This window comes from Myotis myotis, unplaced genomic scaffold, assembly GCF_014108235.1.
Source record: "Myotis myotis isolate mMyoMyo1 unplaced genomic scaffold, mMyoMyo1.p scaffold_m19_p_1, whole genome shotgun sequence".
In the NCBI taxonomy this organism is placed as follows: Eukaryota; Metazoa; Chordata; class Mammalia; order Chiroptera; family Vespertilionidae; genus Myotis; species Myotis myotis.
In genome coordinates, this window is record NW_023416313.1 from 161,379,021 (window position 1) to 161,394,072 (window position 15,052).

General features: G+C 41.0%; 1 protein-coding gene across 9 annotated transcripts in view; it reads left to right on the forward strand.

The window, feature by feature from the left end:
• Nucleotides 1–2,343: 2,343 nt before the first annotated feature.
• Nucleotides 2,344–15,052, forward strand: part of TMEM62 (transmembrane protein 62) — a 54,753-nt gene continuing 42,044 nt past the window's right edge. For 4 of the 9 annotated variants that reach the window (XR_004966039.1, XR_004966040.1, XM_036299026.1 and 1 more), the window contains exons 1-4: nucleotides 2,344–2,772; nucleotides 4,414–4,551; nucleotides 7,315–7,360; nucleotides 12,928–13,069. Coding sequence is in view for 7 of the 9 variants with exons in the window: in XM_036299026.1 (XP_036154919.1) it covers nucleotides 2,385–2,772; nucleotides 4,414–4,551; nucleotides 7,315–7,360; nucleotides 12,928–13,069 (714 nt within the window). In the remaining 2 variants the exon portion in view is untranslated. Of the gene's footprint in view, nucleotides 2,773–3,008; nucleotides 3,194–4,413; nucleotides 4,552–7,314; nucleotides 7,423–12,927; nucleotides 13,070–15,052 lie in introns of those variants that run through there. The other 5 variants (XM_036299028.1, XM_036299037.1, XM_036299042.1 and 2 more) reach the window with 4 other exon arrangements.

The window sequence follows — 15,052 nt, forward strand, 5'->3', positions numbered from 1 at the left end:
AACCATAATTAATAGTTTGGTATATATGCTTCCAGGCATTTTTTTTCTGTGTGTGTGTGTGTGTGTGTGTGTGTGTGTGTAAAATGCACTATACTCTAGTTTTAGAAAATACTCATTAACATGTTAACATGCTATTTTTCTTCAATATTACTTAAGATTACTGTATGCTATTCCCTTATATGGCTGTGCCATTCTATTTTTAAGACATATTGTGGACAATTTACTGTAGTTTCTAGTTTTCTCCTATTATAAACTTTGCTTTAATAACTTTACTTATTGGTAAATCTCTGTAAACATCCATATTTTTCCTTAGGATTAGCTATATATGTAGAAATATCAGGTCAACTAGAGTGTACATTTTAATATTTTATATTTTTACTTATTTTATTGATTTTTAGAGAGACAGAGAGATATTGATTTTTGTTGTTCCACTTATTTATGCATTTATTGGTTGATTTTTTTTGTATGTGCTCTGATTGAGGATCAAACCTGTAATCATGATGTATTGGGATCTCTAACCAATTGAGCTACCCAGGAGAATAAAATCTAGTTTGCTGAGTCCTGACCGGGAATCGAACCACGACCTCCTGGTTCATAGGTTGATGCTCAACCACTGAGCCACCGCAGCTGGGCTAATATTAGCTTTTAACTATTTTCCTCCCAGTCAGCTGTCAAATTCTGTAGGTTCTGTATTTACAATTTTACATCTGATTCTTCCTTTCTAATTTCAGTGTCATATTCTCCCATCTTCCTTCTTCCTCCATTTTCCTCTCACTACCTGGATGGCTTAGTCTGTTCAAGCTACTAAGACAAAGTATGACAGACTGAGTGGCACATAAAGAACAGAAATTTATTTCTCACAGTTCTGGAGGCTTGGAGTCTAAGAGCAGAGTGCAGCATGGTCGAAGCCCTCCTACAGGATGCAGACTTACTAACTTGTCAGTGTCCTCAAAAGGGGATGTGGCAGGGATCTCCCTAGGGTCTTTTTTTATTATAAGGGCACTAATCCTATTCATGAGGACTGGATCAAAGGCCCGCCTCTAAATATTACCACATTAGGAGTTAGGATTTCCACATATGAATTTTGTGGGGACACATTCTGACCATAGCACTGGATTATTCCAATATCCTTCTAACAGGATTCTCTGTTACAACTCTCCCCTTGTCCAGTCGCTTTCCAATGCTATTGCCAGATCTATCTTCACTCTTGGCATTTATAAAGGCCTTCCACAATGTGGCTGAAACCAAGGGTCTGGTCTCATTACTGTGATTCTTCTAGATAAAACCTAGGTCCAGCCAAATAAAATACTTACTGTCTCCTCAATATGCATTTTCTCACCTTAATACTTTAGTTCATGTTGTTAGGTCCTGGTGGAAAATGCTTCTCCTCGTCCCCACCTCCCCACCCCCAATCTCTGTCACTCAGAAATACTATCCGTTCTTTTTCTGTTGTTGTTAATCCTCATCTGAGAATATATTTTTCCATTGATGTTTAGAGAGAGTAGAAAGGAGGGAGGGAGGGAAAGGGAGAAAGGGAAACATTGACGTGAGAGAGATACAACTGGTTGCCTCCTGCACGCCCCCTATTGGGAATTGAGCTGGCAACCCAAGCATATGCCCTGACAGGAATTGAACCAATGACCTCTTGGTTCCTGGGTCGATGCTCCCTAGTCCGGCAGCACATGAACATTCTTAAGCCCTTCAAAGGTTTGTGGAATTTGGGTATTTCCAAGCACTGCTGCACAACTGAAAAATGCCAAAGGTTAAGTTCCCAGGCTAGTTAAAGCAGGAAGAGAATTGCTTCCTTTGCCTTAGCCTACTTGATTTTTATAATTTAGCAGCTTGACATAGCGACTCCATTTTATTTCTTCACTCTTTTCCTCAGCCTGAATCAAATTCTTCGTGCCTGGCTCATTGTAAGTATTTAAAATGTATTAAATGAACGGTATACACTCCATTGGAATACTATGTAACTAAATGCATGTGAAATCAGGTTTAAGAGAAAAAAAATTTAACAAAACATTGGTATTACATCTAAAAAACCCCTACATATGGAAGCAGGTTGTTAATAATCAGAAGGGGCCAGAGAAAGTCAACTGTCACATGTGTACTGCAATTTATTATATTATTATTATTATTATTATTATTATTATTATTATTATTATTATTATTTGTGTGTGTGTGTGTACTGCAATTTAAAAGGTGTCCTCGTGCATACTTTGATTCTCACAACCCTGTGAAATACGCTCCGGGAGGTATTATTAAGCTGTTTGATTGGTAAGGAAGCTGACGCACAAGAGGTCAGAAATGACTAAGGCGGGGCCGGAATTCTAGCCCCGCCTCCCGGAACCGGCTCCTTCCCGGACACCCCTCGGCAGCCCCGAATGGCGCTGGGGGTCTCTGTTTGCTTGTCTTCACCCCCGTTACTTTCGCAAACCAAACCCAGAGCTGCAGGCGGCCGCGAGGGGCCGGTGCCCGGGAAGGCGCAGGTGCCGGCGGCGGCGTTCCAGAGCGGCGCCGTAGGCTCCGGACCGAGCCCCGAAGGTCGGCCGGGGCCGCTCCCGCGGGGCCGCGCCGGGCCGGGCGGGCGGTATGGCTGCGGTGCTGGCCTTCCGGGTGCTGGCGGTCCTGGTGGCCGCGGCGCTGACGGCCGTGCTCCTGGAGCACTACGGCCTGGCCGGCCAGACCTCGCCGCTGCCCCAGCCCCGCGTCCCCAGGAGGCCGCACCCTGCACCGGGCCCCGGAGCCAGCAATATCTTCTGGGGTCTGCAGGTGACGCTGGGGGGGCCTAGCCAGGGGCGGGGGGCGGGGGGAGGGCCTGGGTGCAGAGCTGGCAGGACTCGGTGAGATGCTGGCAGTTTCCGCGGGGGCAGGACCCGTGCCCATTCAGGCCCCCAACCCTGGGCAGGGGCGGGGGCGGGGGTGGGGATGGGGGGGCGCCTCGGTCCTTCCCTGGCGGGGGTGGGTTCTCTGTTGCACTGCATCTTTGCTTTTTCCTGCCCCCATAGAGAGCCGCTGGGTCGCTCTGTACGTGCTGCCTCTTCCTGACTCAGATATCTGTTTAATACCTGCTTTCGGCAGATATCCGACCTTCACCTGAGCAGGTTTCATGACCCAGGCAGAGCTGCAGACTTAGAAAAGTTCTGTTCTGAAACTATTGACATCATTCAACCAGCTCTCGTCCTAGCAACAGGTAGGGAAGGTTGCTGTGCTGTCATGTTGTTCTGTGGTCCGGAAGGTAGAATGATAGCCAGGGCTGCAGCCCTTCGCTTTGGCCCCAGGGGAGTCCTCCTGTAGAGGAGATAACACCTTATACGTCCGTTTGCCTGTGGGTAACTGAATCAAGATCCAGGATAAAAGATTTGTCATAGCAAGGTTTTGTTAAAGCGGTAGAAGCAGGACTCAGTGTCCTCATCTTAATGTCTGCTGTATTTGTATCTGTTTTTGATGTTGCATTCCTGAATTTGAGAGGGGATTAGGGAAAGCCCTTTAACCACAACTCAAAAGTTACCTTTAAAACAAAACGCACTCATGTTTCCATGTTTTTTACAGTTAATCATATTGTCAATTGTTTGAGGCTTAAATTGCGCAGGACACCTTTTTCTTCAGCCCTTGGTACTTCTGAGACTTGGGTTCCCTAGAGTTTTCAAACCCCTAACCATTTGCTCCCAAACCATGTTGGAGGAGGAGCTAAAGGAGCATCTATCTTGTCTGCTAGGGGATTCACCCCACCCCCCTTACTGAAACACCTCTACTGATATGATGGAATAGCAGTCCTCATCTTATGGCAAACTTCTATTTCAAGGGTCTGTCTAGTTTTCTAGAAATTTTGGTATTTCTTTGTCCAATCTACACCTTCCAGATTGCTTCTTGCTGTAAAAATAATACTTGGTTAGATTACAGCCGTTGCCATAGACATTAGGCACCTGCCCAGACTGTTGGAATTTCTTATAATTTTCATTACAGTCCCATGCTTTCTTTTTTATTTTTTTTAAAATATGTTTTTATTGATCTTTAGATTGAGAAGAAAGGAGAGGGAAAGATAGAAACATCAAATATCAATCGGCTGCCTCCTATGGGTGATGCAGCCTGCAACCCGAGCATGTGCCCTGACTGGGAATTGAACCAGCAACCTCTTGGTGCATGTGTCAATGCTCAGTCCACTGAGCCACACTGGTCAGTCCATGCTCTCTTTAAATATATATTTTTTCACAACCCATTTCTAATATAGGAGGTCAGATAGGCATTTGCTAAGCTATAAGGAACAAATGAATGGACTCAAAAGTGGTTATGCTTACACATGTGGAATACTTTAAGTATCTGTTCCTTCAGTGTGCATTAAAATAAATTGAACCTTGAACCTCCTCTGGGGTTTATTTTGTATTGCGATTCAGTTCTTATGTAAATCTGCAGGGGATCTGACAGATGCCAAAACAAAGGACCTGTTGGGATCTATGCAGCAGAAGGTAGAATGGCAAACTTACCATAGTATCCTGAAGAAGACAAGGGTCATGGAAAAAACCAAGTGGCTTGATGTCAAAGGAAATCATGGTAAGAGCCAAGACCCACATGTATTAAGGCTATATTTTTATTTCCTCCAGGAGCCTAGATTCTTTCATTTAGATTATAAAATGGGACATTGTAACCTAGGTTTAGAGATACTAAAGGCCACAATTCTGAAATACAGCTATGATATGTGATTTTAAAACGACAGGTGTCACCTGGCCAGCGTGGCTCAGTGGTTGAGCGTCGACCTATGAACCAGGAGGTCATGGTTCGATTCCCCATCAGGGCATATGCCCAGGTTGCGGGCTTGATCCCCAGTGTGGGCATGCAGGTGGCAGCCGATTAGTGATTCTCTCTCATCATTAATCTTTCTCTCCCTTCCTCTCTGAAATCAATAAAAATATTTTTAAAAAATAAGTAAATATGAAACTACAGATGTCAATGTTGGCCTTAGAGGGGAAAGTTGTATGGTCCTTTCTTCTTTACATGGAAGAAAAGCTTCTAGCAAAATCCATACAGGTGAATATTTTAAAAAATATGCATTTTGCTAGGTGAAAGAAGCCAAACTTGTCAATCTATATACTGTATGATTCCAGTTTTATGACATTCAAGAAAAGGCAAAACTATGGGTAGATAACAGATTGCAGTTGTCAGGGGTGAGGATGGGGAGAAAGTTGACTATAAAGAGGCTTCAAGAGAGAATTTTGGTGGGTAGTGGAACTGTTCTGTATGTTGATTGTGGTGGTACATATGTTACTGTGCATTTCTCAAAATCCATAGAACTGTACATCACAAAGAATGAATTTTACTGTGTATAAATTGAAATTGCAAATAAATCCCCATCAGCATGAGGAGAGAAATGGATAATCCCTTTCTGTTTTTAAATGATCATTGTTGTGATAGTAAGGAAATGAACTCTTCTCCAAAAGTATCATGATGGTAGTAGATTTGCTGGTTTTATAAAGGTTGACTTTCTTACTGGTTAGTTACTTAATTTGTCTGCTTCATTTGATTATTCATTAGTGGTAAGTACCTAATTATATTTTTAAAAACTCTACTATTTTAAGCAGATAAGTCTGTCTGGTGAAATATACAGCTGTTGGTTTGATTAAAAGATGCCTTCTTACAAAGCAACTATGAATTATAAATTGAAAATAGGATATCTGGCTTACAGCTTTCTCTGCTATATTTACATTTCCCCTTTTCCCTGATCCTAATTAGTGGTACAGGTCAAATTCTTTTGCAATAAATAATAAATATGTGTATTTTTAAAAAAAGTTTTCCAAGCCAAGGTGCTGGCTTATTTCAAGTAAGAAATATCAAATAGACTCTTGTGTTTAAATAATCTGCATAGTCCTTGGAGTTCATAAAAATCTAACTTAACTTGCATAGGCATAAATGTTTATGGTATGGGCATATACATACATGCTGTGCTATCATAGGAGGAGAAACTAATCTTTACTAAAATGTATAACAATTTTTCTCTTACTAAGCAAGAAGTTACATATACATTATATTCCTTTGGGGCTAGAATGGACGTACAGATTAATTTCTAAGGTTATTAGAAATGTAGTGGATTCCTGGAATTGAAGCAGTTTTAGCTGTTGGAATCAGTCTGTCAAACTATGAAATCACTGTATTTCCAGATAAATGCTCTATGACATCCTGAACCTTAACCCTTACCATTATGTATTTCCTTTCTTACTGAATCTTCTTTAAGATTTAAGGGGAGCCCTGGCTGGTTTGGCTCACTGGATAGAGCGTCGGCCTGGGGACTGAAGGGTCCCAGGTTCAATTCCGGACAAGGGCATGTACCTTGGTTTTAGGCACATCCCCGGTGGGGGGTGTGCAGGAGGCAGCTGATCGATGCTTCTCTCTCATCGATGTTTCTAACTCTCTGTTCCTCTCTGTAAAAAATCAGTAAAATATATTAAAAAAAAAAAAAAGATTTAAGAGGAGAGGGGCTATTATCAAAGTAATCTGTTTTTTAGAGGCACTTGGTATGTATCCATATATCAGGCATCAATCCAGTCCTTGCTGGCTTCCAGAATCACATGATTAAAACAACAGCAATACCATCCAGTCTTATACTTTCAAATTGATGTGTATTCTAAATAGTACATGATTCAAAGTACAGTGGGGCCTTGACTTACGAGTTTAATTCGTTCCATGACGGAGCTCGTAACTCAAATTACTCGTATGTCAAATCACTGTGATGTTCGCTGCGCCAACTAGCGGTGGGGTATCTGAAGCTGGCTTGTAACCTGAATTTTAGCTCGCAACTCAACTCAAAGCAAAAAATCGGCCGAGAGACGGCTGTATCTCGAAAAACTCGTTAGTCGGGACACTTGTAAGTCAAGGCCCCACTGTATTTATTATTCTCCAGTATACTAGTTGCCTTAAACAAGTTTCCAGATAATCTGAATTCTGTTTTCAAATTTTAAAAATTATCAATCTAATTTATTGGCATTCTACCATTTAAAGTGTTATTGAAAGAATTGTAATTTTTCTTTAGTCATTAACATGTTTGCACTTTTTAAAAAAAATATTTCTACTAATTTTGAGAAAGAGAGGAAGGGGGAGAGAGCGAGAAAGAGAAACATCGATGTGAGAGTGGGACATTGATTGGCTGCCTCCCACATGCTCCCCACTAGAGATCGAGCCCACAACTCAGGCATGTGCCCTGACTAGGAATTGAACCAGCAACCTTTTGGTGCATGGGATAATGCCCAAACAACTGAGCCACACTGGCCAGGGTTCATTTTTCTTTTTAATATAGATGATGTTTGCTCTTTTCTTTTTAATTAGATTCATTCAATGTTCCAAGTCTGGAGAGCGTCGAGAATTATTACAGGTACTGTAATGAACAGAAGACAGACCATCATGTGTTACAAGAAGGGTACAGTCAATGAATGGGTGAAACATTTTTTAACAGATAAATTTCTATTTATAGAAACTGGTAATTTAGAAAAGGAAACTTTTTTTTTTAATGTGTATGACATTCAATTTTTTGTTTTTGTTTTGGGACTTCTTTTAATTGTTTTTATTTCATGTGCTTTCATGCTTTTTCTTGGGTTATGGTACTTGTAATATTCCACATAGACATTTATTTATTTGTTTATTTATTTATTGCCATTGATGCATAGCAGAAGTCATTTAGATCATAGCTTGTCAGCTAGAATACTATAGGTTTTAGGAATGCTGAGATACTGATTTTCTCACCCGCTAGGGTGGCTGAAGTGCCCAGTTGGTCACCTCTGGCTGCTTTATCCTTTCATTCCAGAATGTCACACAAATATTAAAGTTTTCTTTATGTGCAATGTATATGAAAAAGATGGTGAATGTGAAAGGATCTTGAGTTAGAAAACTGATTCTGTAATCTCAATGTGTTAAGATTTTTCTTTTGATTATAATTTCACAGTATTTCTGCATTGTCAGTCAAGTAGCAAATATTTATTGAGAGCCCATCATTAGTTAGATAGCATGAGAGATACAAGAGTTAATATTCGTAAGACTTCTGTATAAATGTTTAAGATTCCGGCAGGTGGGTGTAGATCCACCGGTCATACAGCTACCTAGACAACCCTTGTATGTAAGTTCACTTATTAAACTGGTCACCTACAAAAAAAAAGAGTTAATATTAAAAAATATAGTCTATACCAGTGATGGCGAACCTTTTGAGCTCGATGTGTCAGCATTTTGAAAAACCCTAACTTAACTCTGGTGCCGTGTCACATATAGAAATTTTTTGATATTTGCAACCATAGTAAAACAAAGACTATCAAAGAAGCGAAAATTGTGTCCAGTCTTTTTTATTTTTTAATATTTTTTATTGATTTTTTTTAGAGGAAGGAGGGTAGAGGGAGCAGGGAGAAAGATAAAAACATCGATGACAGAGAAGCATTGATCAGCTGCCTCCTGCACACTCCCTACTGGGGATCAAGCCTGCAGTCTGGGCATGTGCCCTGACAGGGAATCGAACCAGTGACTTCTTAGTGCATACGTTGACACTCAACCACTGAGCCATACTGGCTGGGCTGTGTTCAGTCTTAAAAGAGGGGTAGCATTTCAAAAAGTAAGATACTTCGAGTGGTATATTTTAGGCAAAAACAACAACAACAAAACCAACCCCAAACAAAAAAACAAAATAAAGCGAACTCCCTGAACTTTAAAAGCTAGAATGAACTTTTAGGGGCAGTAAGGAAACTGGTTATCACCAAAATTAGGGTTCATAATGAGGACTGGTATCTTGGGGCCAATTTAATGGAGGTCTTAAGTGAGAAGCATAGAGATTTAGATGTGATGAGTAATAGTTCATAATCCAGTACAAGTTCCTAAGAAGACAAGTAACATAATGAAAATAGTATCTTATAAAGACAATTGCACAACAACAACAAAAAGATAAGGATAAAAAAGAAAAAAGAGGGAGAGACTGGAGCTGTATGGATACCAAATAGAAGAGTCCTGCAGTAGTCCAGTCACAGTATGAAAAGGGCTTGAGAAGACAAACCTGTCTAACTAAGTTCCTGGATATGGGAATGGTGGCATCAATTTGAGGATGATATGTCAAAAAGAATTGGTTACCATATAATTAGTCGCCATAACTTGGAAGAGGAGGTATTCCTCTTTTGTTAATGTGAGAAAAGAAAAGGACAGAGATGAAAATCTTTCACTTTCTATTAACTGTTTGTGTCTTTGATTGTGACTATGGGAATGGAGTTAAGAAACATTTTCAAAGAAGAATTAATAGGGTTTAGGATCTGAGTGTTTATTGGGAAAGTAAAGTTATTAATCCCTTTAAAGTTTCTTATCTTTATACTAGAAGCCCGGTGCACAAACTTCCTGCACGGGGTGGGGGGAGGGGTCCCCTCAGCCCAGCCTGCACCCTCTCCAATCCGGGACCCATCGGGGGATGTCTGACTGCCTGCCTGCCTGATTGCCCCTAACTGCTCCCCCTGCTGGCCTGGACATCCCCAACTGCCCCCCCCTGCTGGCCTGGTCGCCCCCAATCCCCCCCCCCCCCGCCCCGCTAGCCTGGTCACCCCTAACTGCCTCCCCCGCCAGCCTGGTTTCCCCATGCAGCCTGCTGTTTCATCGTTTAGTCACCCCTCACTGCCCCCCCTGCTGGCCTGCCTGGTCACCCCACACAGCCTGCTGCTCAGTCATTTGGTCATCCCTCACTAACCCCCCTGCTGGCCTGGTTGCCCCACGCAGCCTGTTCGGTCGTCCATTCAGTTGTTTTGGTTGCGACGGTCACTTGGGCTTTTATATATATAGACTAGAGGCCCGGTGCACAAAAATTTGTGCACTCGGAGGAGGGGGGGGTGGACCCTCAGCCTGGCCTGTGCCCTCTCACAGTCTGGGACCCCTCGGGGGATGACCATCTGCTGGCTGAGGCCTGCTCCCCAGGGGATTGGGCCTAAGATGGCAATCAGACATCCCTCTGGCAGCCCAGCAGCCCTCGGGGGATGTCCACTTGCTAGTGGGGAGCAGACCTAAGCTGCAGTCAGACATCCTTAGAGCTGCTAAGGAGGTAGGAGAGGCTCCCACCATCACCGCTGTACTGGCAGCCATCAGCCTGGCTTGTGGCTGAGAAGAGCTCCTCCATGTGAGAGCTCACCAACCACCAAGGGCAGCTCCTGCATTGAGCGTCTGCCCCCTGGTGGTCAGTGTGTGTCATAGTGACCAGTCATTCCCAGCCTTTCTGCTGTTAGGGTCAGTTTGCATATTACCCTTTTACTATTTAGGATAGAGGCCTGGTGCATGGGTGGGGCCTGGCTGGTTTGCCCTGAGGATGTCCCGGATCAGGGTGGGGGTCCCGCTTGGGTGCCTGGTGCCTGGGTGAGAGGCTGATGGCTGTTTTCAGGCTGCCCGCACCCCCTTCAGGGTGGGGGTCCCCACTGGGGTGCCTGGCCAACCTGGATAAGGGGCTGAGGGCTGTTTTCAGGCGGGCCAAGCCTGCAACTGAAGCTCCCAGTCTCTCCTTTTTTTTCTTTTTTCTTTTTTTTATTCTGGGATTTATTTACCTTCTGTAATTGAAACTTTGTTGCGGCTCCAGCTCGAGGCTGGCTGGCTGAAAGCAGGTATCTGGGGTTTGTTTGGCTTCTATAATTGAAACATTGTTGCGGTCCTGCTCGCTCCAGCTCTGACGGCTAAAAGCAGGTATCTGGGGTTTGTTTAGCTTCTATAATTGTAACATTGTTGCTTAGAGTGCAGCTCAGAGCCCAGCAGCGGCAGGCAGGGAACCTTGGCTTCCTCCATCACTGGAGCAAGCAAGCCTCCTGTTCGCTTCAGCTGCCTGGCTGCTGGCCGCCATCTTGGTTGGCAGTTAATCTGCATATCCTGCTGATTAGCCAATGGAAAGCGTATCGGAGGTATGGTTAATTACCATGTTTGTCTATTATTAGATAGGATTTTTGTTCCTAAGTGCCTAGCCTATCTGAGTTTAATAAATAGCACATATCTACATATCTTCATATCTATCTATCTATCTATCTATCTATCTATCTATCTATCTATCACAGAAATATCAACCTGAAGGAAAGAAATCTTGAAGTTAAATCTTGAGCTTAAGAATGCCCCAGAGGATGTGGAGAAAAGGGAACACTAGTTCACTGCTAATGGGAATGCACTATGGATAACAGTATGAAGTTTTCTCAAAAAATTAAAAATGGAACTGTCATTTGACCCAGTGATCCCACCTCTGGGAATATATCCTAAAAACTCCGAAACACCAATCAGAAAGAATATGTGCATCCCTATGTTCATAGAAGCATTATTTATAATAGCTAAGCTGTGGAAATAGATCAAGTGCCCATCAATAGATGAATGGGTAAAAAAGCTGTGGTACATTTATACAGTGGAATACTATACAGCTGTAAAAAGGAGGGACCCTTTACCCTTTGAGACAGCATGGATGGACCTGGAGACTATTATGCTAAGTGAAATATGCCAATCAGAGAAAGACAAATATCACATGATATCATTTACTTGTGGAATCTAATGAACAAAAGGAATTGACCAACAAAATAAGACTGAAAGCATGGAGGCATGAACAGACTGACTTAACTTGATGTGGGGTTGCAGGGAGGAGGAGCAATAAACCAAAACACTTATATGCATAGTCCATGGACACAGACAATAGTGTGGTGAAGACTTGTGGGGAGGGAAGGAGGGGAGAAAGTAGGTATTAGGCAGAGGCGGGTAAAGGGGAAAAAAATGGGAGACATCTGTAATACCGTCAACAAAATAATAAGAAAATAATTTAAAAAAGAGTGCCCCAGTGAATGCCAAAATCCAGAATTCAAAAATGTTATTAACTATCATATATTTTAACCTCTCCCTTTAAATAGTTGGATTTATTTTTTGATAGTTGGATTTTAACGTGTCAAAAATACAGCAATATAAACAACATATGAGATTATAAAATCCTGAAGAATAACTCTGAAAACCTATTGAGCAGGAAAAATATAAATAAACTTTTTAATGAGGAAGAAGCCCTGAAATGAAAATTTTAAAAATACCAAGAAGAGAGGCAATAGAATTGACTATTAATTGTAATATGTATGATAATTTATGATATAGTTGATGGCTGTTGTGGCTTAAATTTAGCTCCCTGATGGCACATTAAGTTTCAGAAGTTTATTTGTATTTTTCATATATGCTTTTAGGTAAAAAGTCATATAGGACACTTAGATATTTTCTTAAAATGTTCTGACATTTGAATACTATAGGTATACCCCAATGTAATCTATACTTTCCTTACATTTATTTAACAAATATTTAACAAGTGCCTACTTTATGTACTATGTTACCCATCCTTTCGCTCTCCTCTTCACTCTCCTACTTTATGGACACCTGAACACTATTGACACTTAAGATGGTGAGGACTTTTATTACTGGATATGGACCCTGTGAATGTTATCAGTATGTTTTTAGGAACTGAAAAAGGTTTACTGACTCATACCTAGACTATCATTTTTCTCCTGGTTCGATGGCTTCTTTACAAGGTTTTATCGCTAGTTAAGCCTCTGTAGTCCTGTTTTAAGAAATAAACACTTTTGTATCTCACTGCACCAAGAATTCTACTATGTACTTAGTAGGACTTCACTACAGTTTTAATGATTGGTAAGTACCATTTCACTAGGTTCTGACCGATCTCTTTTTAAATGTTTAGTGGACTGTTAAAATCGCCCCCTACTTCTCTGCTTTACTTGGCAACTTTGTGTGTTGGTTACTGTCTTTAGAGACAATGGGATAAAAATATTTAAAATTTCTTTTACACTTTATCCATTGTGGATCTAGTTCAGTCTGTTTCTCTGTCAGATCAGGGGAGGCAAACCATGGTGTGATATTAGGGCATTTAAACATATTCAGTTTTTTTATGATTGCATTAAAACTTTTCTGTCTTGTATTTTTTAGGAAATATTCTGCCATACGTACGGATGGCTCTTTCCATTATGTTCACAGTACTCCCTTTGGAAACTATTCTTTCATCTCTTTGGATGCCACCCTAAACCCAGGGCCTAAGAGGCCCTATAATTTCTTTGGAATTTTAGATGAGGTACAGTAAAAATCTCACTTCTCTTTGTAGCTAACCTACTTTTCTCAGATACATGTGGCTCACTTAAAATTATCCTAGGGAAACAAGTTCTTATCTAAAAATGCTTGAGAAAAAAGTTTCCTGAGATTACAGGTATAGCCAGAAGAAATTACTGGCTACTTCAGTACTGTTATAAGTACCTCACATTTTATACTTATATTTATTCAGTAAACATTTATTAAATATGTACTAAGTGTAAGATGCACTTAGCAAGGTACAGGGCATACAGCTTTGTATACTATATGGTATATTCCTAAATCCCTGCAGTTGCCATTTTTAACTGAAGGTCTCTCTCCCTCTCTCTCTCTCTCTCTCTCTCTCTCTCTCATCTCTTTCTCTCAGTATATATATTGAAATAAATAAGTTCCTTTTAAACAATTTTTTGTAAGCTAGGTGAAAACTCTTTGTAAGCTGGATTAAAACTGGAAAGTCACATCTGAGAACCTCTCATTATTTCTGGGTACAACAAATAACAACTCATTAAATGTTTAGTGAGCACATGCTCATATGCAATACGTATGTGTCCATGTATAAGAATACAAAGGTGATATGGTCAAGTCCCTAGCTTCTTAAGATATTTAATTTAGTGGTGGGGCATAAGACCAGTGCAGAAATAACTCATAAAAGGCTGAATTTGCTAAGTGCTGCAAGAGATTCAAAGTGATATGAGGGTGTAGAGGGGCTGGAAATCAAGTGAACAGAATATTGTCTGATGCATTGTGTTATATTGGGCATTTTGTTTAATGTAGGTGTAATTTCTTTCCTGTCTACCAAATGTCTTTAGACCGAGTTGATTAAAGTGTTATTTTTAAATGTATTCCTCAGAATAATGTTTTTTAAGGTATGATTCAAGGATCATCTGCATAAAAATCGGCTGGAATCTTATAAAATGAATATTCCCGGCTTTACTTGCAATGTATCAAATTAGAAACACTTAGGGTGGGGCCCAGGAATTTATTGCCAGTAGCACTTTACAGATAATATTAATGTATATTTACATATGTGCAAGTTATTTTTGAAATCAACTTCTTGAGGGATGATTTACATATAATAAAATACACTCATTTCAACTGTTTGAAGAGTTTAAAAAATATATGTATATATATTTTTTTATTGATTTCAGAAAGGGATAGGGAGAGAGAGAGAAACATCAATAATGAGAGAATTATTAATTGGCTGCCTCCTGCATGCCCCCTTCTGGGGACTGAGCCCCAAACCTGGGCATCTGCCTTGACTGAGAATCAGACTGTGAGCTCCTAGTTCATAGGTTGACTTTCAATCACTGAGCCACGCTGGCCAGGTTGTTTGCAGAGTTTTGATAAATGTCTATACTGGTGTATAACTCTCACCACAACTAAGAACCCCAGAAAGTTCTCTTGTAAAGTCAGTCTCCACCCCCAGTCCCAGGGGACAATTGTTCGGGGTTTTCTGTCAGCATAGATTAGTTTTGTTTGTTCTAGAGTTTTATATAAATGAGATCATACAGAATGTACTCTTGTATTTGGCTTCTTTTGCTCAGTATAATGTTTCTGAGATTTATCCATACTATTGTGTATATCAGTTCTTTCTGTTTAAAAAATACATTTTTATTGATTTTTTTTTTCTAATCGTCACTTGAGGATATTCTTCCATTGATTATTAGAGAGAGTGGAAGGGAGGGGGAGAGACAGAGAGAGAGAAAAACATCGATGTGAGAGAGACACATCAATTGGTTGCCTCCTGCACATCTCCCAACCGGGGATTGAGCCTGCAACTGAGGTACATGCCCTTGACTGGGGATTGAACCGGGACCCTTTAGCCCTTGGGCCAATGCTCTATCCACTGAGCAAAACTAGGGCTTTATTGATGAGAGAGAGAGAGAGAGAGAGAGAGAGAGAGAGAGAGAGAGAGAGAGAGAGAGAAACATCAATCGGCTGCCTCCTGCACACTCCATACCAGGGATTG